This window comes from Camelus ferus, chromosome 8 (assembly GCF_009834535.1).
Source record: "Camelus ferus isolate YT-003-E chromosome 8, BCGSAC_Cfer_1.0, whole genome shotgun sequence".
Lineage (NCBI taxonomy): Eukaryota > Metazoa > Chordata > Mammalia > Artiodactyla > Camelidae > Camelus > Camelus ferus.
Window position 1 is genome coordinate 49,796,395 of NC_045703.1, and position 27,983 is coordinate 49,824,377.

At 38.5% G+C, this 27,983-nt stretch overlaps 1 protein-coding gene and 2 long non-coding RNA genes across 6 annotated transcripts in view; 1 reads left to right on the plus strand and 2 right to left on the minus strand.

The window, feature by feature from the left end:
• PDE7B (phosphodiesterase 7B) overlaps window positions 1-27,983 on the plus strand; it is a 290,852-nt gene that overhangs the window by 144,884 nt on the left and 117,985 nt on the right. The window contains exon 1 of one of the 4 annotated variants that reach the window (XM_032484993.1): window positions 7,782-8,232. The exons of the other annotated variants lie outside the window; for them this stretch is intronic. Within the exon in view, the coding sequence (XP_032340884.1) occupies window positions 7,995-8,232 (238 nt within the window). The 5' untranslated portion in view covers window positions 7,782-7,994. Of the gene's footprint in view, window positions 1-7,781; window positions 8,233-27,983 lie in introns of those variants that run through there. 4 annotated transcript variants of the gene reach the window in all.
• On the minus strand, window positions 445-7,893 carry LOC116665415. Its single transcript, XR_004322014.1, has 3 exons — window positions 7,758-7,893; window positions 3,098-3,316; window positions 445-827 (listed from the first exon to the last, which is right to left on the minus strand). It is a non-coding gene; the product is annotated as an uncharacterized LOC116665415 (long non-coding RNA).
• Window positions 9,021-19,530, minus strand: LOC116665418. Its single transcript, XR_004322017.1, has 3 exons — window positions 19,379-19,530; window positions 10,049-10,053; window positions 9,021-9,031 (listed from the first exon to the last, which is right to left on the minus strand). It is a non-coding gene; the product is annotated as an uncharacterized LOC116665418 (long non-coding RNA).

Consider the following 27,983-nt stretch of genomic DNA (forward strand, 5'->3'; position numbering starts at 1 on the left):
TTTAGATAGTGAGGATCTCGTACATGCATCAATATTGTCAGTTATCCTAGTGTGCTAGGCTTGCTTTCCTTGACAATGGTGCTGTTATTCCTCTAGCAACACTACATATCAAAAAAGGGGGGCTTCAGCTGGAATCCCTGTACCATGCTATACAGAGTGTGTTATTCATTGTCTACAGACTGCATGTTAAATAGCCTCCCCTTTACTTTTCATCACTGATTCTCCTGCCATCACAGAGGAAAACAGGTTCTAAAGTTACCCCAAAAATAACCATGATAAATATTTGTTTTTCATCCAGCTCTCCCTTTCCTGTTTTCCAGTTACTCCTGTAGATGACAGGAAATACAGGTGTTCATCACTGTAGCAAAGCCCTAGAAAAAAACCAGGAAAGACAATGGGGGGAAAATGCAGCACACTGTGTTTCCAATTACCTGCAGATGCTTCCATTTATTCCAAACGTTCTTAGTTAACTGTACAAATTTTTAATCACATAAATGTGGCAGCATGCGAGCCTCATGCTCTAGATTACCCTTGCCTTCCAGTTGATTTCACATGCCTCTTGCTTATGGCCTCACTTTCCCACGAATAATACTATGTCTGGAGCTGCATGAATTCCAGGTGATACCTGATAAAGAGTGCAACTTGTTGCAGAGTTTATTTATCTTCTGTGTCTTGTTTTGTGTTTCGCTGAGGCTGTGACATTGCAGTATGTTCTTCTGAACCAGCAGCACCATGGGCCACTTGCTGGTTATAGTGCCACAAATGCCTACTTTCTTTTTTTCGCCATCTTTGCTTTGTAGAATCATCTGGTCACCATTCATTCATGCCTAGAATATTACAGTGGGAAAGATTACCAGACTGCATCCGAAGACCACTTTACATAGACCTTTAATAAATCAAATGAAGGAGTGGGTCTTGGTGAGAGTATCCCAGATGATGGAGATCAAAGACTCAGAGCCTTGCCCGTATTCCAGTCATTCTGAAAATAGCAGTAGGAGTGCAACAAAGTGCTGGAAAGAGGGAGCGATGGCAAAATTGGCCAAAGTAGATTTTGTTTTGACGTTGGTGAGAAAAGACTTTCAAAAATAGCCATGTGGTTTTGAATTTGACTCCCTTGTATGTACACTATTCATCACAGTGATTTATACAGGATAGTTAACCTTCTCTTTCAAGTTAATTCATAAAGGAAAAGAAATGAATGAAACAAAATTTAAAAGCCACTCAATGGTTCAGTGTCACGAATGTCCCTGGACTCAGCCCTTGCTCTAATATTGCAGTTCTGGTTGCTTATTTCCAGTTGAGACTATTTAACCTGAGCTACTATTGATTGTTTTCAAAAGTTCTAATACGTGTTCCTGTAAAGACTGGGACTTTTGCTGCTTTTTCTTTCATAAGTAACTAACATGGAAGAGGCAGAAAACATCTGCCACATGGCCACAGACTAGCAGCCTTGTCATCCCTGGAGAACTTGATAGAAATGCAGAGTCTCAGGTTCCCACTCAGACCTGCCCGATCAGAATCTGCATTTTAATAGAATCTCCAGGTGATTTGTGTGCACACTGACATCTGAGAAGCATTGCTTTGGAATAGCATCTGAGAGACTACTTTTGGCATAGATATTTTACGTAATTCATAATCACCAGGATGCAGTAAGTGAAAGAAACAGGGAAAAATAAAGAATAATTTGAAGAGGCAGTAGAACTACACTTCATACACATATAGTAGAAACTTCTGTCTTCCAAATTGACTTTGAACTCCATAAACATAAACATAAATGAAAGCCAAGGTGGGAAAACAGGTGCTGTTAGGAGGTTTTATTCTTTACGTTTTCTCACTTTCCTTTTATATTGTTTATACTAAAAACATTTCTATATCTTATTAGTGATCTAGTTTATTTTGATTATATTAAGAGGGGAAAATTTTCCCAGCAGGTCTTTGAGGACGTCTGGGCCAACTCCCCTCCAGTGTCCTTGAGGTCTTCTCTGCCTGGCCTAATTCTTGAGAACTTCTAGAATCCATGCATCTCACTTGCAAAAAAAAAAAAAAAGTAGATACATATTTCTGACGTTGTTTAAGCCACTTTTTAAGCATTGTATTTTGTTTTACATACTACACTTCTTTTAAAAACACATCAATTAAACGGAGATGAGCTAAGAGCTGTCAAAATTATAAAATTGTTTGAGGAATATAGACCCCAAACGAAAAATGTGAGGCCCACACAGTTTGTCTAGGAACTGAGGCCAAGGGAGGCCTGAAGACACATGTTCACTGCCACAGCATGCAACACAAAACTGTACAGCTCATGAACATCAAAAACACTCATTAGTCATTGTAGCCTGAAATTGGGAACCAGTAGAGTATTAACCAGAACATTAAATAACCCATGGTACTGATCATGCAGACTTACACCCTAAACATAATTCATGGACTGTTATCACACCTCCAAAATGGAATTATAATGAGCATATATCCTTTTGAGCCCCTTCTTTTAACACATACTTTGTTCTTTATCTGTCCACTCTCATTCACATTTAATCATTTTGCCCACCTTTCCCTCCCTTTGTACTATTAAATCCCTCACTCTCTCTCCCATTGGGCCACTCTACAATACTGTCTCCAGTACCCCTGTCTCTAATTTCTTCTCCTCCTAAATCCTCACAGGGAACACAGATTTCCAAAGTGGGACCTACTTCAAGGATGGAGTGTTCGACTTTTTAGCTCTCTTATAGAATCCAGGAGAGTATAAATGAAATTTGAGTCTAGGTGAATTGTCAAGTATGATTTCTTATAGCTTAAAAACAATCATTTTAAAAACTTACAGCCCATTATTGTTTATGAATAACTCACATTTTAATCTTATTTTGCTCTTACAAGATCCCAGTGATAAGGTGGTTATTGCTATCATACCCATTTATAGATCAGTCTCTAAGTTTGAGGCAAAGCTCAGTGGTGAGTTGAGATTGCAATACGGTTTTTGTAACCCGAAGGTAAGTAGTCTTGGAGGGCTACTTGGAGATTTCATCACAGTAGCTATTTTTTTAAGAAGGCGACACATCCGAACATGAAATTACAAAAAGTGTACTCTACCACCACTTACAGTCTTTTGAAATCAGAAATAAGTTCTGAAATCCTAGGAAGGTTTCAGCCCGAGGATGCCACCATCACAAAGTAAAGCATCAGGTCTTCCATCATGCAGCAAACAGCAGGTTTTATTCCTCAGCAGGGAGGAGGAGCCTGATGGAGAAAATCCAGTCTTCCAGCCACTTTGTTCTCAATCCCTGTGTTACTGGACTCAGTATTATATCAAAGCTATTTGCTGTGGGTTAACAGTCAAGAGACAGTAAAGTTAGCATTAGTTAGATATCTAAGAGCCAGGACAGAGGTCTGGTGCCAGCTTAAACATTCTGGTTTCTCTCTTTAAATGTCCAAAGAAAAGTAATAGAAGATATAACTCATAGTGAAAACCAGAATCGAGGTGGGGGAGGTCAGACATGTCCCAGTCCCTGAAAAAAGACCCAGGAGCTGGTACAGGAGGTTCTCTCCTGTGCTGTTGCTCTAGCTGTTAATACATATTTGCCGAGTGAATAAGGGAACAATCAGTTGTAGTTTAGAAACCTGTTGTGAAATCAAACTATGAATCTGTCAGTTCAGCCCCCTCCCACTCCCCCCCCACCTCGTCTTTTCTCATCCTGCCCCACCACTCTCCTCCCTTTCCACGTGACAATGGAAATATGTGCTGCCTTCTATGGTCGGTCTGTAGACCAAGTCCTTTCCCCTTCTTGCTGGCATTATTCCTTCAGATTAGTTAAGGCCGAAGTTATTACATTGCTATTTGTCCTGAAGGACACTGTAAATTGTTTGAGCTTCTTCTACTTAGACTACATTAAACAAAGTTGAAAGACCTGTTTTTCCTCCCTTGCTCATTTTGAATTTCATTTGAATTGCATTTGTGAAACCCAGGTGGTCATGTGTGTGTGTGTGTGCGCGCGCGCGCACGTGCGCGCGCTTGTGTGTGTGTGTGTGTGTGTGTGTGTTTACACATCCATATTTAAACTGATGGAGAAAAAAGGCCAGAACAAAATGAATAAACTCCCTCAAGGGTTTGAAATTTGTATTTAAATATAGAAGCAGGATGGAGGTTAATAAATTGTTTAAAGTACTTCCAAAATATCTGAGTAAGATTTTATTAATTAAGATGAAGTTTTGTGAGATCTATTGACAGACTCAAAATAATCTAAAATTCAAATGAATGTATATTTCTAAGTTTCCATTTAAAAAAATGCACATCCTCTAGAATGCTTAGAAATACTAAATATTATTATTACTATTTTCTTTGTAAAATCATATAGAATGAGGGCTTATCTGCCTAGCGATTAGAACAGCTTTAAGTCTACAAGATTTTTACATAACCCCCAGAACCCTGGAAATTCTTTAAAATAATCCAGATTCTAAACCATTATGTCTTTGAATCTTTTTTCTTGGCCATATACTTTAGCACTATGGTTATCAGTTCTTTCTTTTATAGCTGCAAATGCACAGCAAAGTGTTTTTGATAGAATTAGGTATCCATTGGAACAAGCTGTTTTGACTTCGTTCGTTCTCATTGCATTTCTGTCGCATAAAGAAGAAGAGAACTACTTTATTTTCCTTTTCATGGAAAGTTAAGTTGATTCATAATGCCTGAAAAAAAATGAGGTTATTTGAAAATCTGTCTTAAACTTCCTATTTGTAGCACATTAGTTATGGATACTAAAATTTGTAAGAATCCTACAAGTCACATAGCTGGGACCTCTTTGCTCCACGACACTTCTGGGCACAGAACCTCCCCATCAGCCCCTTCTCCCCATCCCTGGTGTAACACTATCTCAAGGTGAATAATGTTTCCTGGGTAAGGGGAAATCATAGGTTTACAGGCATGATCTTCTAAAGTAACTATCTGAAAGGCAAAAGAGATCACAGCCTCTGAGATGCTAGGTAGGAAATGTAACAGAGCCTTTTAGAGAATTTGTGAGGTATAGTAAGTAATTTTAGTCCGACAAGTGTTAGCATCTCATTAGTTTGTCCGGATCTCTTGAACCAGCAGTTGAGCCAAAAATCTCCTGAGCCAAGCTTTCTCGCAAGATTTCCTGTGCTTCCTGTTTCTGTGTGAGCCAGAAATACCATGAGAATGACCTTCCTTGTGGTATTTCTGCAGTTCTACCTTGGGATGAAGATAATCCCATATTGGGGAGAATTTTTGTTTTTAATTGTGCAACATTTTCAATTTTCAAACCTTCAAATGAAGGAGATTCCTCTTTGAAAATTTGAGATGGTATTTGCTTGGCCCTAATACATTTCCACTAGGAAGTATTCATGTTCAGTGAGTCAACATTTTGTAACTTCTTTAAGATATTTTTATGAGGAGATGTGTAAAACAATCTAGAGAAGACAATGGAAACATATTCTTGGGCTTTTAAAAAGTCATTCTTGAAGAGATGTGCAATGAAGAGTTATATTCTTAATATATTAGTGTATGTGACATATTATATCGTATATTTGTTTTCTTTGTTCTTAACCCCTTTGTTCCAAGGGTCAGGATATCCTGATGCTAAGTACTATTGCAAAATAAGTGAACAAAAATAAAAATAGTCAAACACTTAGGAAACTCTTTGGTTGTTATGTCAAGGAAGTTTGTGACTGAGGAGTGAGTTTAAGACATTATTCAGGAAATATGCTAATAAAATACAACAGTCTACCTGTGCTTATTAAATAAAATTGTCTCAGTTCTAGAGAGCCTGGATGCCCCAGGCTGATGGAAGGGTAAGGTAAGAATTGGGAGGGCCGGCAAAAGTGGTGGAACTTTCAGACTTACACTTAAATCCTTTCATCTCTTAACAAAGAGGGAAGTTTTTAAAAGGCACATTTTTCTCATAAGTGGATCATTGATTATTCCCTAATTGGACTGTATGAATATCTGGTTGTTATAGAAAGAGTTGTTTGACCAATATTTTAATAATGAAATTTCCAAGCATCAGTGTCTTAAATGTCTTTTATTGTTGTTTTATATCCTTAAAGGATGCTGACCTTAATAGGTAAAAAAGGTTTTACGTATTAAAAAAGACAGTAGGTTTGCCAGTGTACTTTTCCATCCAGAAAAAAAAGAAAAGCCACTTAATTCAGTGTGGAAAACTAAACTTATTAATCACGGGTTTAGAGAAATAATAGTAACAACAACCACAAAATTGCAGTAGCCTTTGCTAGTTTCAAAAATGAGGTGAGGGCATTGAAAATAATACACACCCTACAATGGTCTTTCTCCTCTCCCCTAAGTCCCCTTTTCTCTCCCCTAAAGAAACATCAAATGATTGTATAATAAAACAGTCCCAAAAGGGGCACAGACAGGAGCAACAGATTGTACAGCAACAAAATAAAATGCCAAGCAAAATAAAACACTTTGCCATGCAGAGACGTAAAAAGGAAAGAAAGATGGAATTGTTACAGTGGTCTCCCCAAGAAAATAGGAGCTCTCCATGTGAATGTCCAAGTTCAAATTGTTCCTTCAAACCCAATTTGCTGGCAAAAGTGCCAAATACAATACCACCCCACTTCCATTTATATCCAGGGCTTTTCACATTAGCCCCAGGGGGCGTCCTCTTCTGTGGTAGGGGTTCTTACTTCCAGGGTGAGTGCCTGCATCTATGAGCCTCCGGATCCAAGACACGTGGCCCATGATTGCCCTCAGCCAAACCACTGTCAGGGGAGGGGGGTGGCAATTAGTGGCCCAAACATTATGTCCACAGTGCTCTGTCTCTGGAGAGTGAACCTGCAACACTTCCTTCCCTTTCTTTGCACTGTCATTTATGCCCCCAATGAATAGCCTTTAAAATTGTTATTAAAGGAAATGATTACTCCTTTGAAATAAATTTTTAACCTTCCCGAGCTAAGTATCCAGACTATGGAACCCCACTGGATGTTTGCAGGATTTTTTTTTTAATTGAAGTACAGTTGGTTTACAATGTTGTGTTAATTTCTGGTGTACAGCGTAGTTGATGCTCCCCTAATTCACTTCTTTCAGAGAGAGCTTTGGAATGTGATTCAGTGTTATTTCCCTTCCAGCCGAAGGGCAGCTGAGGTTACAAAGGGATTTGACTAAGAGGCCAAAACCCAGTTAAGTTTACTGAGAACCAAATGACAGCAAAGGGGGAGGGGCGTGGAGGAGGGGAGTGTGTGAACAGTGGCGCCGAGAATCAACCCAAGAGCCTTCGGAATAACCCCAGCCCAGAGCAGACCGTAGTGGACAGGCAAGGTGGCCCCCGGCCAGACCTTCCAGAAAGAAGCAGCTGCAAATTGGCTGTGCGGGTGTCTGGCTTCCCCTGTTTTCCGAGAGCTCCTCGGGCTTGCAGGGCTGGAGCCGGGGAATCTTCTAGGCTTCCGGCACCACGGGGGCGACTCCTTACCTGACACCTTCAGAGAATTGGCCTCCGGAGGACCCCTCTGAGAGGCTGGCAAAGGGGACCCCCACCCCCAGCTTCTTTGCCTGCCGTCCTTCAGGGGCTAAACAAGCCACTGAACAAACTTTGACAAGCCCCAAAAGAGAACGGAAAACAGATAAATCAGAAGAACGGAAAAAGCAAAGGCTAAAACCTCGATGGCTTTTTCCCCCTGCTGTCGTTCCAGCTGTAGCCTGGGATTAATTAAGTACCGCGAAGTCAGTGCCTGAGAGAGAAGGGGGGAGATGCATTCTCTCTCGAAGGAAGGAGGACAGTGACAGTCCTCACCAGTGAGAAAGCTTGGGAAGTGAGTCGCTCGCGGCGTCAGGGTTTGTGGAGGGACTGGAGGGACAGGGAGGCTGTGTCAGGCTGGAGGAGGCTTGCCTGTCCGAAGCTGGAGAGGATTTTCCGGGGGTTCGCCTTCCCCTGTCTGGGAAGCATTTCCCTTCTGATAGCAGCCGCCGCTGCCGCCGCCGCCGCAGCAGCAGCAGCAGCCCTACCTCCTCTTCTGGGGAACAGGGCAGAATGCCTGTGCTCCAGCGCTACTTCCACTCGGCGGAGCTGGGCAGAAGGTGGCCAGCCCCCGAAGGTGTGCTGCCCTCCTCCCCGGGCAGCCGGCCGGGGTGCCAGCAGGGGCCGCTGCCCTGGGACTTGCCAGAGATGATCAGGATGGTAAAGCTGGTTTGGAAATCCCAAAGTGAGCTGCAGGCGACGAAACAGAGAGGCATTCTGGAGAATGAAGATGCTCTCCGCAGCTTTCCAGGTAAATGGGCTCTGAGGTGTGAAAGGTAACAGGGCCAAGTCTGGTGACTTTCAGTCCCTTCCTGGGACAGCCCAAGCCATAAAAATGGGAAAAGGAAGGAAGACGAACTGTGCAGCATAGGGCCCGAGGGCTGTGATTAATGAATGTTTGCTCTATGACAGAAATGCATGTTAAAATTAAATGTGATCTGGTTGGAGGAGCATTAATAGACAAAATCAAGAGACCTGGGATCTGGGCTTAGCTTGTCACTTGCTTGCCCTGTGGCTTAAACAAGTAAAATTTCCTAAGTTTCAGTCCCCAAAAGGGAGGATGAAATTGGGTGCTCTTTAAAGTCTATCCTGCTTCTGCAGTTTCTTGTTGACAAGTCAGTTATCGCTGAGAGAATATTTTTCTTGGGTTGCTTTTTTTGTAATGCTTCATACAAAGTAAAATATGTTTTCTCATTGTTAGCTATGGAATTACAGCACGTACAAATGTTCCCAGGACTGAGTTTGGCCTGGAAGCTTTTTGTGTTGTGAGAAACTTGGTAAACTTCCTTGCCTCAGTTTCCCCTTTTGGCAAATGACAATAATACAAAGTTCCCCACTGATACCCGGAAAGCTCAAATCGCAAATGTGGAAATGGTGATTCATAGGGGCTTTGTCACGTTATAAGAATGCGCTGTGCTTGGGACGGTTGAGGAGAACTTTGCTGTGTTTTTAACAGTGGGTACCACACCACAGACATCCCTAGGATCCCTGTGAAAAATCCCTGGGGGCTCCAATAACACTGTAAACTAAGAATGCAGGGTGTGCTCTTCCTTAGGGCAGTATGTTGGTAGATATTTGGGAAGTCGTGGTACACTTTAGAAGAATGAATGTGAGCGTGTGTTTATGCATTTGAAGGCTTGGCCAGCTCTATGCAGTGGAATCCTGACATGCCATTGGTGGCGAGAGATGGGGAGCTAGACAGAAAAGCTATACCAAAAATTACCTCTCTTTTTCTCATGGAAAGACACTAGGAAATCAAAACTTGACCAATTTTGTTTTTAATAAATTATAGAGAAACATTTCCTAAGTTGCTTAATAATCTAAGAAGAACAATATTAAAAAAATAATGTTCTGGGCAGAAAAAAAAAGATTTGAAAGAAATTAAAAAACCACTGTGCTGGTCTCTAGTAAACAATGAATACTTAGGAAAGAGAAGGAAACCAATGAGACTGAGGTTTATGTGGCAGTTGGGGGATGCCCAAGAAAATGGGTCTTGGTCAGAAAAAATGAGGTAATGCTAAAGCCATCCCATATTTCATGTGAGTACAAGAAAAATGGAAAAACCCACCTGGGCAGAAAACTCAATTATGACACTTCAACTTTTACCGCTCTTGGTTTGTTTCAGTATATTAAATGATTAAAATGCATATTTCAAATTACGCCTTTGGTAAAACTACCGAATTCAACAGATGTTAGCATGTCTGCAGAGATACGTGTATATTATCATTTCTATTATATGCTGGTGAGTGTCTGATTCCTGAAAAAGCAGTACAACAGAGAGAAAACAGAACTCCTATAACTTTTTAATCACTTAAAAGGAACATTCTTCTGGACATTATAAAGTTCAGCTAGTTGAGTCTTAATATGCCCCGGACCACCGTCTCACCCTCAGTGGAATGTATCTCAGCAGCCACACTGGTTTCCAGGGAGGATGCACCTTGATCCGCTATCCCTTCGTCCTGCCTGCAGGGAGGCAGACTCTATTTCGACACCTCCCCAAAGGCTGTCTGCTTACCTCCTCTTCCTCCTTACCTGCCTTCCCATTCTCAAGGAGGCGAGGGGCTCACCCATCCTGGTGTGCACATAAAGCCCTTATCCTCCACATGTGTAGCTGGACAATAAAGCCCCAAGTTGCTTCACTCTCCAAATTGTCCTTTTCTTTCTCTTGTCTTGTTGCTGATGCTGCATTTCCTCATCACATCAAGTGCTCTGTGCCATTCTCACCATGACGGTGAGGGTCTCAGGAACGCTTGTAGAAGATACCAAAAGTCTGGCATTTTTCCATTTTTAGAAGGAGATGGTTTAGGTTGTTTTCAATTTGTATACAGGGGTTTGAATAGAAACTTCCTCAAAAAGCACCAAGACACATGGTAATAACACTCGTTTTCTCTCTCAAATTTGAGCTCTGCCTCAGAACCCTCAAACAGTTTCTACTTTGAAACACAAAACAATTTACTGCTCCTCAAAATGCATCAAGTGGTGCCCCGCCTCTGAGCCTCGCCTTATGCTTGGAATGTCTTTTTTTTTTAACTCAGGCGACTGATCATTTGTATTCAAACTACAAAGTCCAACTCAAAGCATCCCTGTCTTTATGACAGCTTTCCTGATCTTCATCCCCACCACCCAGCCTTCCTCCACAGTCATTTATTCCCTCTTCTTTATCATCTTTACCTGTAGGAACTTAACATATTACATTTGTAGCACACAATTTTAGCCACACTAATAACTAAAAACAGGAAAATTAAATACTCTAGCATTCTGTGTATATTTCAACTGCTTGTGATAACAGATAAATAGGTTTACGTTTTTAAAAACCATGAAATTGCAGAAATTCTGAAGATAACCAACAGTCTAGAGAACTTTAGAGACAGGCATCCCTGTTTCTTAGTAAGTTGCATTTAACTTTAAAAGTTCCAGCTTTTCTTTTCCCTAGTGAAGGGCATCGTTATTTTTACTCAGACTTCTTTGGCAAGACTGGAACTTTGTATCTCATAAGTGAAATAGAAAATGTTCTGAGATTTTGCTTAGGAAATAAAGGGAGAAAGCAAAAGGATTTGTGGGAAAATAAGTGCATAAATAGACTGAACTGTGAGTGATGGAAGACAGAGAGGTAGTGTCCCCTGAAGAGAACAAGGAAATGCCAGGGAGGAAGGAGGTTTTATGTGTGAACATCTTTGCTGGAGACTAATGGTGACTTTTCAAGCAATAGGTTGGAGGAGGGAATGGAACAGGACAGGAAGAAGAGGAGCTCTTCCTCTGGGTACGTGTGCATCTGGGTGTGACCCCTCCCAACCCTGAGCTGGGCATTGGCAGAAGCACTGTTTGTCCTGAAGAGGGACTCTGGAACTTATCAGCATACCCAGAGTTGGAGCATCAGCTTAGTTCATTGGCTTGTACCTGAGTATTTAATTTTTTTTCCTTCAAAAATCAGATGTGGTTATTTATTTATTTATTTATTTATTTATTTATTTATCTATTTTAAACATTTTTTATTGAGTTATAGTCATTTTACAATGTTGTGTCAAATAGTATTTAATTTTATTAATACTCATATCATTTTCCCTCTATGAGGCGAACAAAGGATGGTCCAATTGTCTAGTCGAATACAAATGAGGCAAACAGTGGGCTAGAGACTAACCAACTTGTTCAGAGTCACACATTGACATTGGGTCAGACCCAGATCATCTCAATCATCCAACCCTAGTCCAAAAAAACTGACATGATTGGGGCTCAAGCTGGGTAATTTAAATTTAAACCAAGATACTGCTTTATTGATTATATGTAGATGGATAAACATGGAAATTAATGACAGCAATATAAAGCTTGATCAAACCAGAAAAATAATACTACCATGTGAAATAAGTCGAAGATTGTGCCTCTGTTACATTTTTAAACTTATTTTCTGGGCTTTAGTTTTAGGTCCTGAATTTCAGTGCTGGAAAGACCTACGGGGAGATTTCCCATCTATTGTCAATGGAAAATAAGCTTTAAAGCATGGTGGTGAGAGCATGCCCAGAAGTGGGGAGTGAGGAGAGGGAAGAAGGATAGGGAATAAATAAGTGGTTTCTTAAATGCTATGAGTGCAAATATTAGCCTAATTATGATTCTAGTCAGTAACCTGTTTAAGACTAGACATCCCCTAGCTGGACTTAGTCTTAGTTGAATAAATAATTTGATTTCAGAATTCAACCAAATAACTGCAAATTCTGCAGCTGTGAATCTTAACTTGCATTTTGGTATCTCTGCCCTAAATTTTGCATGATATTTTACTTATTTATTAAGCTTGTTTCCATTTCAATAGCCTTTGGTTACAAAAATATGTAAAACATACCTTCCTCCAAAAAAAAAAAAGTGTTTGTTTTCCCCATAGCCATTGTAACTTGTCGTGCCTTCAAGGAGAATAAAAATTTCAGAACTTCGCTTTATGATGAGCCCTGAAAATCAAACAACTTCAGAAGAGAAAGTCTCTGAAACAATTCACTGATTCCAGAACTGTACAGTTCAATTGACAAAGGGGCTGTTTTTAAATATCTTAAATATCAAATATAAATTAAATATAGTGAAGAATGAACATTTTTATTATTATAATTCAAAGAGTATTTATTGCATGCATGGTGTATATCAGGGACTGCGAGGCACCAGAAACTCAGGGAGGAATCAAACACTTAATGAGAGAACAGTGATTTTGAATTTATGAATCAGAATTCTATCTAGAACTTCAGTGTGAAAACAAGCATTTGTTAGTTTATACCTCTAGGTCAACTAAGTATTGGCTATAAAAATTGGCCAGTAAGATTAAAAAACACTTCTAAAACATTCAAGCGCCCTTTCAAATACTCTTCAATATTAATAATTTCATTCAAAGCAGGACAAATTGCATTGATCAAAGAATCAGTTAGTCTGAACAGTAAATGACATTAATTCATAACATTTTTCTAAAGCTACTTCTTCTGAACATTAGCCTGCACTCAGTCTGTAGCTATTACTGGGTAATGATCATTGACAATTCAGTCTGTTCTTTAAATGCAAATGCAAAATTGAGTGAAAACTGGAACACATCATCTCACCTTGAGCTAAACCTCTTCTTCAACCTGACTTCCTAGTTTACATAAATGGCATTACTCCTGCAGAAACCCAGGTTCAAAACTGATCCCTCTAGCTCTCCAATTCCAATCGGTTCCAAGTCTATAAGCTCAGTTAAGAGTATCGCTGCAATGTTGAGATTTAAAAAAAATTTAAGTCCTGCCTCTCTATTGCTGAACTGTGTGAACTCTGCAAATTACTTCAGCTCTCTATGCCTTGGTTTCCTCTCCTTTAAAAAGGTAATAACAGCAGCACCTTTGCAAAAAGTGAGGATTAAATGAGATAATACCAAAAGTGTGCCTAAAAAAGAGCCTACATCCTCGGTAAATGTCCATTCTCATAATTATTGGTACTGTTATTGCCTCAACCACTTATCTCATAGTCACTGCCTTCTTTCTATTCAGTTGCGTGGCCCTTGGCCAAAACTCATGTTGTTTGGTCTATTATCTGCCAGTAGCCTCCAACTCAAGTACTCTCTCTACCCCTCTTCTTTCTTTACTCTGTGATGTAGATCAATAACATCAAAAGAAAAATCAGAATATATCTCCCCACTCTTCAGAATTCTCCAATGATTCTCCATTGTCTGCAGAGAAAATCCAAATTCTACCATCCTGCATTCAAAGCTCACTTTTCCCATCTCATTTGTCGTACTGCCCTCTAAGCACTTATATTCCACCCAGACAGGACAAACATCCCACAGCTTCCTACTTGCTTTCTGCTCGTTGTAGCCAATGCCTCAGATTACTTACTTCCCTCCATGTCAACTTCTGCCATCCCTTAAGACCCCACTTGTATGCCATTCCCTGCGCAAAGTCTTTCTGAGCTTACCGAGGAAGGGTGTGCCTTTCTCTTCTGAAGTCTTACAGAACTTTCTTTGTATTTATTGTACAGGCAAATCACTTTATTTTATTATAATTAATGTACATTTTCTTCCTCCCCTCCTAGATTTTCAGCTTTTTTGAGAATCTGGAGAACATTCTATTTTCTTTGTGTTCTCCCTAGCATCTTTCACATGTCAGCCATTCAATACACTTTGATAAATGAAAAAAAAAAAAGAAAGAAAGAAAGAAAGAAAATTATCAAAAGGAATAAAGTAGCTTACAAGATGCCATTAAATGCCTGAATGAACATTTTTTTTCCCTAGGCACAGATTATTTAAGAAATATGAATTTTAGTTCTTCCTTTTAATGGAATCATTTTTAAACTTATATTCTGACAGAAGATCAGGATTAGTCATTACAGCTTTTAAAGTAAAAGAAAAGAATACACAAGAGTGAATTTCAGAACCATTCAAAAGGTATAAAGTATCTGCAAAACTAATATGAGACAGTTCTCTATTCATATAGAGGAATTGTCATTGATAATTATTAAGTTTTAGAGTAAATGCATCTAAATTATGCCTGCTTTTATATACTTTTAAAATAATTACTCTGTTCATGAATCTTGGAACATGTTACATCAACTAAAGTTTCAAAAGTCGCTTCTTTTACAGATAACAGCCTGTATATTCCTCAACGTAATTTCAAAAATAGAATACGGAAGGTGTGTGTTTACCTGGTCCTACAAATGAGCTTTTGAGGGGACTGGAGCTGAATGAGGGATGTTATTCCCGCGTCCTCTGCTCTTTGCCTGGAAACAACTTCTTTTTTCTTTCTTTTTTTTTAAACAAGGCTGTTTTAACTGGGCAGCAAAGCACTGACTTTTGCATTTAATTTCTAAAAGGAAAAGTTTAGAAGCTTTATTGTTAGAAGACCAAAGGCTTCAAGTTAATTTTTTAACTCACAGAAGCGACTGAAAATGTGTGCTCTTTTCCATTACCTGATTTTTTCAGCCTTTAATTATCAATACACTTCATTGTATAGTAGGTAGATACCATTATATTAAAAATATGATATGGAGCAAAGCTCAAAGTACTTGTAATTTAATACAATGCCTTAGCCTAGATGTACACACAACATAGACTTTATTCTTTGTTTTTCTATTTCTCTCTCTCTGTCTTTCCATGTATTTCTTTTTAGAACTGACTTCAATCTCGAAAATGTTAAGAGATCATCCCAAGAGTTCAGTTTTGTATCTGTGCACTTGTCTCAAATTTCCTCAAACTACAAAATTATCAGAAAGTACTTCTTCTCACCTAAAAAAAAAAAAAAATTCATGAGGAATGATATTTTATAGATTATAAACCAAACCCCTGTCCTAAGCATTTTGTTACTTCTTGGGCTCTCACGCAAGTGCTAAGTGACCTACAGAAAAGCCTGTAGGTCACAGTCTTTATCATTAGTAACAAGATAAAATTTAAAAGTTGGCCTTGTGTACAATTGGCAGGCAGAGTTGACAAAGACAAAGCAAGGTTTAGTTGTGTGTGGCCTTAAAAGTCAGTCCAACGGAACTGCTCCAGAAAAACAAAATCCCTAGAGAGAAAAGGACGAATTTCAAGAGAGATTGAGTAGCATGCTGTTGCATGTACCTGGTAGTAGCAATTGAGAGGTAAAAAAAACCCAGAAAATTGTAAAATAAAATCAAAGTGAGAGATACAATGGGAATGAATGTAAATCTTTAGGCAAGGTATTGAAAAAGAAAATTAAATAACCAAGGGTAATAACACATATAATGCAATCATTAGAATTTTTCCCATTGAATCCTCAGCTGGTCCTCAACCTCTGGAATGAACACCAAAGCACAAGATTCTCTTTCTTGCTTTCTCCTCCATCTTTTTTTTTTGGATGGCACATGTGTATTTCACAGAAATCTTTAGACTTGATGAGTACTTCAGAAAACCCAAAGACAAATTCATTTAGAGGATCTGTGACAAAAACTCACTCAAAAAAGTTGATAGAATTTGCAGATGAAAATGACTGAGAAAGAAAAGAGAAGGGGGCGGGTGGAGAGCCAAACAAAGAGCACCAAAGGGAAAGAAGTGAGGTGAGGTCACTGCAAAGAAGTTGGATCCAAGCATAAGAAGTGTAATCATACTAAGTGAAGTGAGCCAGAAAGAGAAAGAAAAATACCACGATATCACTCATATGTGGAATCTGAAAAATAAGACAGATGAACTTATTTACAAAACAGAAATGGGCTCACAGACATAGAAAACAAACTTGTGGTTACCAGCAGGGAAAATGGGAACATGGAGGGATAAACTGGGAAACTAGGAGTTCAGGATTTGCAGATACTAACTACTATATATAAAATAAATAAATAATAAGGTCCTACTGTATAGCTCAGGGAACTACATTCAATACCTTGTAATAGCCTATAATGAAAAAGAATATGAAAAAGAATATAAATATATATATAACTGTGCTGCACATCAAAAATTAACACATTATAAATCAACTATACTTCAATTTAAAAAAAGGAAGTGTAATCAAAAACACATACAGAAATGAAGCGGGAACAACCACTGTTCAAAACATTTGTCACAGAGATCTCAAATTTCCACATTCAAATTGCAATAAATGTACCTTGTTTCTTTCCTTCAAGTAATTAAATCTTCCTCTTGAACCCACCCTAAGGAGGAATAAGAAAATCTGAACTCGCTCACTAACAAGGTACCGTCAGTCTCTTCTGGATTAAATGACTTCTGGATAAATACGTTCCCTCCCCTTGCTCCTCTCTAAGGTACTATCTGGTGAATGTACTGTCTGGAATCTCGGGCTCCCACACGCTCATCTGAATGTTTCTACCACACGCAATGCAAAGTGCCAACCTGAGATGGGGAGACAAAGACATGTCCATCTGACTGCTGGGCTCTGTCTTTGATCCCCTTGCCCATCATTCCCTAAGGTATCAGGAGTAGATGGCATTATTCTGGGCCATATCCTCCTTCCCGGGAGAGGGAAGCCTCCATGTGGAAGGGACAAGAAACCATATCCGCAGCCTACCTCTCAGTGTCAATGAGGCCTAATAAATGAATGTAGAGTCCCTTTATCTTTCCACAAAGACCAGTTCTCAAGTCATTTTTCTGCTGCAAACTCACACACACAAAAACAAACAAGCTGAAGAAACAAAAACCCTCACTCTGAGGATGAAATGATGAATATTGACTTCCTCTCTCTCTTTTCCTTCTTGCTATAGCATTCTTAATCATCCCCAGTGGATGCCTCTGGTGGGGTGGACAGGGAAGATACACACAAGAGAATGCAAAAGAAAAATCATGTGGATATTTTCAAAAAACATGATCTCCGTTATATACTGGCTGTGCTACCATGTACTGAGCCTTGCACTTGAGTACTGCACGCTCAGTAGCATTTATTTTAGTTACATTCCCATGCGTGTACTGAACTCAGTCATTCTCCCCTTTCTACTCCCTCTCTCTCTTTGTCTTACAATATGCACATGCAAAGGGAAGGGATAACTTAGGAGATCAGGATTAGCAGATACAAATTACTATATATAAAATAGACAACAAGGTCCTACAGTATAGCAAAGGAAGCTATATTCAGTGTTTTGTAATAACCTATAATGAAAATGAATATATATATTTATAATTGAATCACTAGGCTGTACACCAGAAACTAGCACAACATTGTAAATCAAATATACTTCAATTTTAAAAATATGCACATGGCGGGTGGTATAGCTCAGTGGTAGAGTGTGTGCTTCACATGCACGACATCCCAGGTTTGATTCCCCAGTGCCATGAAATAAACAAATAAATAAACAAAAATAAACCTAATTGCCTCCCCTTCCAAAAAAATAAAAATTAATTTTAAAAAGATATGCACATGCATCACAGCAGTCATCTCAGGGCTCTGACACTGGAAAGTTCAGCTGAATGACCACAGTGTACAAAACAGGATGTGTACAAGTCACACCTTCTGGTCAGGCCCCACACTGAAAGCTGAGGTTTTATATCTAATGCAAATTGGGAATGCCGTCATCATCATGCAGTGCATCGTACTCCGGTCAGTCTGATACATTTCATTGCTTCAATGTGGTAATTGGAAATTTCTGAGAGTTCTTCTCCTTTCTCTGCACCTGGCCCTTAGGGAGAAGATGGGGCGGGAGGCACTGGGAGAACTGTACTGGGATGAAGAGGAGGGCTGCAGCATTTTAACAGGGATCATTATTTTCTTCTAGTGTTGTAACAAGAATCATTATCGCCTCATCCATGGTGACTGATACAGAGAAACTGATGCTTCCTCCACTGTCCTCTCTAGATACATTTTTTTTGCCCTTGTTATTTCTTTTGAATATTAGTTGATTTCTACACTGTTTTTCTTGGATCAGTCCCTGATTCTACAGTAGAACAAAAGAAAATATTTTCTTGTTAATTAAATTGGTATATAAAATCAAGAGCTGGGAATTCACTGGATGTATAAACTCTAAAGCAAATGATTTTTACCCTCTTTAATGCGAAATGCCCTGTTCTTCGATTTGGTGATAAATGCATTGTAGAATGTGAATAGACAAAATTAGACTAAAACAAATTTTGCTTTGAAAATATTTTTGAAAATGTCTTACACACTCCAAAAATAATTAGAAACACTCTAGGAGGTCACAGAATGGGAATAGGATGTTTCATTGTTACATACAAATATTTAGCATCTTCTACTATACAATAAATGTCAGTTGAATAGAAATTTATTCCCAATTTAGAAATAGAAGAAGTTGAGACTATATTTACAACCCTATTCAGAAAAGGAAATAAGTAATTCACATTTCTTGGTTTATTCAATTATCCAATTGAATATTATCTTTTGAGTGTCTATTTAGTGCATAGCACTCTTCTACGTACCTGGGAGGAAAACAGAAAGAAGATATATTATGACCTGTTAGAAAACACAGATCCATAAACAACTCACTGATATCAAGGCAGAATGGCACATGTTTTAAGATAGAGTAGAAATACTACTCTGTGGGAACATTGAAGAAGGACCAAGACTACTTATTCAACTAAGTTTATTTAGTGACTGTCATGTGTCAGACACTGTCTTGGTTCCTTAGAAAATAAAATTTATGAAACAAAGTTGACGAAGGTAGATGAATGAATGGATGGATAGATAGACAGATAGATAGTTAGACAGGGCAAGCTAGCTAGGTGACATGTTATACTGGAGGTATATATACAAAGTCTGTGCCAACACACAAGGGAGTGATTAATTCTGTCAGTATTATGGGTGTTAAAGCAGTTTTCAGAGAGGAGCTGATTTTGAGGTACCATTCAAAGTAAGTTACATTTCTCCAAGTGAGAAAGAAATCTAGGACCTTCCAGGAAAAAGAATAGTAGAACTAAATGCGAGAAAGTCTGGGGAATGCAGAGTGTGGAGTATATCAGGAAGAGGGCTAGGGATGAGACCAGAAAGGCAGACTGGGGGACAGATTACCAGGGGTTTCACCTGCCTTTCTAAAGAGTGTTTCCTCCAGACAATGAGAAGGCTTCAAATAATTTTAGTGGGAAATGAGAAATTTTACATTTTAGAAAGGTCACTCTAACAACAATGGCTGGTGGAGAGCTGGACTTGGGGGTAAAGATACCGATGGATTTTGAACTACCAATGTGGTGTTCATTGACTATATTTAGTAGATATTGAGAAATCTGAGATGATGAATATTTTTTTAACTTACAGATCACCTTTCCCACATACTGTAGTATTTTACACAGAACCACAAGAAATAATATACAAATCACCAAGCCAGTGCCCTTTACCATTTGACACCACCCTGTCCTGAAGGATTTATATCCTTGATGTTCTTCCATCCAGACCTCCCATTCCATTTGTGCTCATCTCTTCCCTAGAGTCAAAGCCTGACACGATGTATCCTCACAATCTCAGAACAGTCTATCCCTTCTACTCACTAAGTCATGTTTCTTCCTGTCTTCAGGTTGCCATGTTTTTCTAAGTAAGCAGTTCTTTCAAGGCTAGGTACCACAAGATGGATGAGAAAAATGTGTAAGAAAAACATAATTTTTGTGTAGCTCATAATGTTGTCTGTTAGATAAAACTACTTCCTCAAATACAAACCAAGTGTGATATATATTCCACGAGGGCTAGATGTTAACTCACGCCTCTCTAGAATGACCCATGAAGTCTTTGTGTGGGCTGATCATGGTGGGCTATGTCTTTAAGATGCTTAAGATCTCAACAAGATGTGACAAGGTGATTTTCTCGGTGAAGGACATAACATGAATGGTACAAAAGCAGAAAAGCGAAAAATGATTGAGAAATGGAGATTAGTCAAGTTAACTTGGACTGATATTTGGTGTAAAGCATAGTGGGAAACAGAAAAACACAACATTAATGTAACCAGGTTGCATATGAACAAGAAATCTCTTACTTTTATAGAACCATTAAAAATTTTTAAGTGGAAAATAGATAAGTCTTTGCATTTTATAATGGAAAATGACTTTAAGATCTAGTTAAATCACTGCATTTTCTCAAATGAGAAAGCTAACTATACTTGGAGATTATACAATATACTTGGAGACAATTTGAGGTTCCTTGATGCCCAGCCATGCTGTTGACTCAGCCATGCTACCTGCCATGGTCCAAGCTTTATTAAGCCTCCCAACTCCATAAATGCCTCTCTATGTGAAAATCTCTCTAAATCTAATTTTCCATCCTTTTCACTTTCATGCACCAACATTTCTGTTTTTGCATTCTATAAGGGTGTGGTGTCCATCTTATACGAGCAAGACTATATATATATATATGTATATATACATATACACACGTACACACACACACACATATATATATATGTCCATAACATATATGCACCCATTAATACATTCTTAATGTACGTATGTATATGTGTATTTTTCTTGTTTTCATACTTAGACTATAAATTGTGGGCATGTCCCAAGTTCTCTCTTTGTGAATTTCCCCACCTAGAGTACCTGCAATATACTAAAAATGTAGTTGTTCATCAGAAAAGAAGATTAGATGTGAAAATTTAAACAGAATTGTGAGGTTAAAGGAAGTTACATATAAGGTAGAGATGGTAGCTGCTGGTTGCTAAACCATCACAAATGAAGTATTCCTGTGATCCTGTTCCATAGTTCTGCTTCTCTCTGCCTGTTACTTAGAGATAGAGTTTCAGCAGGGTGGGGCAGACAGGGCCAGTGCGTGTGGCTGTTGGAAGCTTGGGTCTGTAGCACATTTGCCCCTAAACTATTGAGGATTAACCTCTCAATCCCTCAGGCTGTCTTTGCAAACATAGTGTTGAGCACAGAAAGCAAGTTAAAGATTTAAGCAACATTGAGGCAAGATTTTATAGAGCTCATCCCAACCTTCTTCTTCTTCTAGAAGGTTTTTGTATTTCCAAAGGAAAAGTGTAGTTTTTAGTGCCCATTTTTTCTCCTTTTTCTTCTGAAACTCTCTCTCCCTTCTCTCAGAAACCTTCTTGGCTTCCTGCATTGTACCATTCACAGCCTGCCTGCTCATTGCCACCCAAATAAGGTAATAGTTAGAAATACAATTGAAGTGGCTTCTTCTTTTTAATGAACAATAGAGCTTGTTCCATTAAAAATAAGACCCTACTCTGAACCAGTCCAGAAACTTTTTTTGATGTTTAAAAAGAAATGTCAGTGTCTTGTGAGGCGGGTGGCGGTGGACAGAGATTTCTGATGTTGTTCTTTATTTTTACTCTGTGCTCCCGATACCTCTGGCTCTAGCTGAGGCAGAAACGGTGAGATGCCATAAAATAACCCCCTCTCGAAGTATATTTGGCCTGACAGGAAACAGGAAATACCAGAAAAGATCACACGAAAAGCTGTAATCATAAGATTTCTAGCCTAATTCTTTTGACGTCAGCAGTTTAGATAAGTCAGATAAGCAATCCCAAGCATCCGTGAGCTCTGGAGTGCCAGTACAAATACCCCAAGTGCATCTTCAACCTTTTTGAACTCTCGCATTGTTGTTTTGCCCCTGCCCTCCTCTCTTTCCCCCAAGAAGCATATCCTGAAATTGTGAATTACGGATTAATGTCAACATTAAGGTATTCAAAGACATTACACAGAGCTTCTAAGTTGGTCCTATAGCCAATTCAGCTGGCTTAGTGCATTATAAATCTTTGATGAAGCTGACTGTTAAGAAGACATCGAAAACTCATTCTGGTTTGTCTCAGAAGGAGTTTGCTTCCCAAAGTTTAACTTTTCCAATCTTGACAACTAAGCTACGACTATGAAATGTCTTTGATAGTATACTAAAAGATACATTACTGTACTGAAAGGATGCCAAAGTATTCAGTAACTCAAATCATCATCGTTATCACCTTTTCTTCGGGCATCACCACCTCCGTTCCACAATAATAAAATATTTCTGGGTTTGTTAGATATAAATGACACAGGAAATACACTCCCCTATGAATAGTTTTCATAACTTCAGAACCAGCACTATGGACCTCAACCATTAGATCATAAGCAGAGGTATATGCACAGGCTGTTCAGAGGATGAGGTAAGAGATGAAATCAAGATTTAAGTTGATATTGCATTACATGTAACTTTAAAATAGTAAAAGGTTAAGGATAAGAACTTATTTACACATTTATCTATTTCCAAAAAGATGTGTAAGCTTATAAGAAGGTTACAATAAAACATATGTACACAAAGACATAAAATCATCCTGTCCAGATAAAAGACAAAAATCACATAATAAAGTAGGAGGGAAGGAAAACAAATACACAAAGTAACTGAGCAAAACTGAGATCTGAACTTCCTACCAGGCAAGATAAAAGGGGAAACAGAATGATTACAGTATTCATTGTCATTAGGAAGAAAAGTGTTTTTCCCGGCAATGGGTGTGTGGAGCACGTTTTGATGAAGGCTCTCTTTTTTGTTTGTTTTTAACTGTATTTTTTGTTAGCTTGCATGCTTACTTTTTTTAAACAGTTTTTTATAGACTTATTTATTTATTTTTATTTTATTTTTTGAAGGGGAAGGTAATTAGGTTTAGTTATTTATTTACTTTTTTTTAATGGAGCTACTAGGGATTGACAAAACCCAGGACCTCATGCATGCTAAGCATGTGCTCCACCACTGAGCTATACCCTCCCTAGATGAGGGCTCTGTATGACAGTGGAGGATGTCCTTCTGAGGAGTTTGAGTTTAAGCAGATATGCAGAGGTGTGCCACCAGGAGAGAGTTTGACAGACTCGCTCAGTAAAAGATGGTTCTAAAGAGACTACTCACTAGGGAGCCAAAAGTGAGGTGGCCCCATTGTGGCTTTGGAGTGGTCGGACATAATAAGGGGTCAAAAACCTGCGTGTAACTGTGGGGAATGAGAATGAAAGAGTTCAGCCTCAGGAAGAAAGTGCAAGCTTCAGCAAAGAGTTCAGCTTTTGTGAATATCTAAAGTCAGAGGACAGCCCCTGGAACATGGAACACTTCTAATCTCATAATGGGCGTACCTGCCATTATAATCATTAAAATGGAAAGAGAAAAATTAAGAAGCAAATGCCTCCTCTTAGATGGTAGAAATGTTTTTACATTTACCTTTGGTTGTGCCAGACACTTGGCTCTAATTAAGTACTCATTGGTAATTGGTGAAGTATCCTAATTAACTCACAGATTAGTCTTGAGTCTTTATCAGACTTTTTACCTGATACTCTTTGCTTTGAGTCCCACAACTAAGCCCTTTATTTTCTCAGTTTCCTCAGTGTATGGACCGATGTAGACACTCAAAGCATACATGTTGTATTAAAAGTTCAGAATAAATAATATCTGAATGTATTTTTTATCTTGTTTGAACCCATTTCCCACACTGCCTAACATTCTGCTCAGTGAAAACCCTTTTAATACTTCCCAAGGATTTGGAAAATTGAAAAGAACGTTATGTGTTTAGATTAAACGATAAATACTATAGTCAAGGAAGCACAGTAAGTATGAAACAGGTGGATTTATTCCTATTCAGGGCAAAAGTGATGAGCAGCTGGGTGCTAAGTGTCTTGAGAGCTGCAAGTGTCTAGACATCTTTTCTGAGACCACTTCCAAATAAACACACCGAAGAGGGTTACCAGTGTGCACGGGAGCAGATTAATGTCAGAGAGAAAACAAGCTCTTGATTTGTCCAAGTCTAATATACCGGACAATGATCTTGCAAAATAAGTAAGGAAAAGAGAAAAGGACTAAAAGATGAGAGGAGGCATAACTGGGCAGAGGAACACCTTCTTTCTAAAAAGAACAATGGAGTTTAAAAAGAAAAAAAGAGGCCTGAGCTGGTTAATGCCAAATGTGGCACAGAGACTAGAAGAAGGTGAAGTCTGACGCACTAGAAAGACTTGTTACGTACGGGATCTTTGAATTTAGAGCTGAGCTGCTCTTCCTGACCTCTCACCACAGTCAAGGTGAGCCCTTAGTCATCAACAGTTGCGATACATTTATATCACCAGTCTTTGCCAAACTAACCAAGTTCAACAACCTTGCACTTTAATTGACAACCAAGCTTGAACGAAGGGCTACCCAAGGTGCATGCAGACACAGGTGTGCGCTATACCCACTGCTGTAAGATTATTTCCACTCAGGATAATGTGCTTTAAAGGCTTCTGGGGCCACCTGCAAAGTTGTTGAGTTCTTTCTCTGGTCGTTGTTTGTTTGCTGTTGCCCTGTGAAGCCGAAATTTAAAGGCTATAAAGAGCTGCATTTCTCGGGGAGCCTTCACATCTCAACTTCTTTGGGAGTAGACTCCATTTTTTATAAGGTTTGTGGTTCTGATTTATGTTCCTTTATTTTAATCTTATGAAAAATTCATAACTGCCTACTTCCCTACAGCCCCCTTCTTTAGCCCTGTCATTGGGGATACTTCTTTTTAGTTTGTTATCATGGTTCAGTAATGGGATCTGGAGCCAGACTCCTTTGTATCTTTACTAAATTCTTTAGACCTAAGTTTTCTCATCTGTAAAATAGAAATAACAGTAGAAACTGCATTATGGTACAAGATTATGTCAGATAATTCACATAAAGAAACCAGCATACTGCTAGGACATAGTAAGTCCCCTATAAGTGTTCATGATTAGTACCCCACACTACTCATTTCTAATAATCACCCAGAAATATTAAGTTGCTTTTTTAATTTATCACTGAATAGCAGGGAGCACTTACTCAATTCACATTCCCTCATCCAAGGTGCATTACTCTGAGTCATAAATAAAATGGGAAAAGTCATAGAATAGAATTTTAGCTTAATTATATTTATGATTCCAGTGTAATAATCTTGAAAGTACCATTTACTTACAATTTTTAATCAAACTTTCATCCATTACACATCAGTGTATACAATGAAAAGTAATACCTCTAATCATGCAATTGCTGGAATGTTCTGATTAACTTGAGGTGGAGAAATGGAGTTTAAGGTTTGGTTGGGTCAAAGTACATACAAAAGTAATTTCTAAAAGCATGTTGAATTTGCAAGTATTCGGTTGTCAACTAAATCCTTAGCTAAAATAAGTTAAAATGTGAGAATCTTGTGTTCTCATTTTTGAGTAGTCAATTATTTATGGTTTGAATGGCCACTTAACATCAAAAACCTATTTAATCACAAGGAATCTTTTACTTGTTAATGCAATAAGCCAATTCATAACATGTTGCTATTAGAATTCCAGCCACAGCTTTTTAGGAATCAAGACTGATCACTCTTGACAAGCAGCAGACCTTTCCAAAGCACCACAGGGAGAGGAACTTCTCAGAAACCAGGGGTTTTATAAGGATATCAACATAATAACTCATTTCCTAATGAAACTGGCAGAGGTCAATGTCTTCTAGTTATGTTGAAGAAAAACCATTAGATTTCCCTGTGAGGTTTCAGAGTTTGGATGATCTTCAACTGGAGACAGAAGACACTCTGAAATCATGTAACATCTGCTCTCACCCAAGTGTCCAAAGAAGCCTGAAAAAATTCAGAACTACAGGCATGTTTGTTGAACAAAGACTGTGCCTCCATCCTCCCTCCAAGGTCTGTTTCCTGGGAACTCAGTAGCAAGGTAGAAAGGGATAACAATCAAAGACAATTTAAAAAAAAAAAAAAAAAGAATATTTGGTTAATTACTTTTAGAGGAATAGGACTAGTAAAAATTATCCCAGTTCTGAGTGAACTACTCATTCGTAGCCTGAGTATATGATATGCCAACATTTTAAACAATGTTAGTTTCAAGAAGCTTATGTACCTCACCTCTTATCAGCCCAAGTATTGGCTGGTATTCTCCAATGCTGTAAAACATGTGTAATTGGGAAAGATGAAAGGGAGGGATTTTCATAGGTGATATTTTACAGAATGCAGAGGAAGATATACTATGCCATGCCTATTTACTATAAATGTCTACTAGACCAAAAGGAATTCCATTGAGGACTCTGATTTGAAAGAAAAAGTGATTTACACAAGAAATAGTTTAATAGAATGTGAGGTTTTTTAGGTTCTGCTATGAATGAATCAGAAATAGGATTGGGAAGTCAGCAACCTGAATACACATAATCCACTTTTCAGATGCATGAATTATGAATGAGCCACCCTGAGCAGTTGTTCAGCCTGAGCTGTGCTGACATGTCAAGCTGACCTTTGCTTTGGACCAGAGGTGGTCTAATAGCAGCCTAACAGGGTAGGAGTTAGAAGTGACTCATTTTGGGGGGCAGACAGAAAGTGGAAGAATGTATGCAGACTCCATCCCTGGCTCCAATCTCTCTATAATTCCTCAATACAGTTTTACAGAATGAATCAAATCCCTGGACATAGAATCAAAAGGCACCTTCCTACTTGTTATGCAGATGTAAATGTTCCTCTCTCTGCACCAGAGCCAGCCAAAGTGCGAGCAGTGAGATCTGAGCCTTGGTGGAATCATGCCAGGAGGGCATAGTCACTTGAAACCAAGCCCATGTTTGATTTAAACTCAGAATGACAATGTTGGCAGAGGCAGGGGTTGGGGGAAGGGGGTGGTTTCCCTGCATTTGAGCAGGAAAAGCCAGGGCGCTGGGCATACATTTCTAAGTTTTATTTATGCAGATTCCAAGAACATAGTGGCTGTTTGAATACTATCCTAAAGTCCACTTGATTAATTCCCCAAAATCCTACTGTTCAGTTTCATAACTATTTCACATTCAAGATTTTAGCTCTCACCTCCTCACAGTTGAGATAAATGAACTGTTCCATAAATAAAGGGCTAAAAATCCTACTTTTCAATTAAGAAAATAGTGATGATGGTATTAGGAACATTGAACATCACTTTCCAGAAAGTATTTGCTATAAATTGATCATTTCTTCATCTACCAAAACTTAGACCCCTGCCAAGCTTGGAGAGGGATACAAAGAAAAATACACATTACAACCCCCTCCTTTTGAAAATCTACAATCCAGTTTGGAATCAAGGAATCGAGCACAAGACATTTAGGAATAATGCAGACCCTTATATTCTGATGTATAATATTTGTCTGAAAAATTAGAATACATCAGGATCAAAATGAATAATTATTTGAAATCTAATTGATAAAAATGAATATCTAATTTATCCCTCTTTCTTCATTAGTTAATCACCATTTTCAGAGCTTTTTTCCTGAATAACGATTATTTCTAAATCTGGGTTATATTCCCGGACCTTCATCCTAATTTTGATGGAGGAAAAGACTGATTCTTTTTGCTTCCATTTGATTTATGTCGTTTTTCTCTCCCTGTGTTTTCTTCTCCAACTCTGTCTCCTCTGCCCTCTCTTCTCTGATGCTGATTTTAAGAAAACAATGTATTAAAATTCGTATTTATAAACAACCAAATTAGAATAGATAATTGGATTTATAGAAGAAGCATACATACAGGAACATAAAATCATTTTCTTAGCAGAATGAGAAATGCAATAAATCAGAGGAAAAGTAAATTATAAGAAAATGTAAATTGTGGTAATAGAAACAAATTTATTATAATAGATTCCATGAGAGTTTAGAGTGTGCAAGGAGGTTTCACATTCACAGTCCTCATAACAGCCAGTGAGGTAGATAC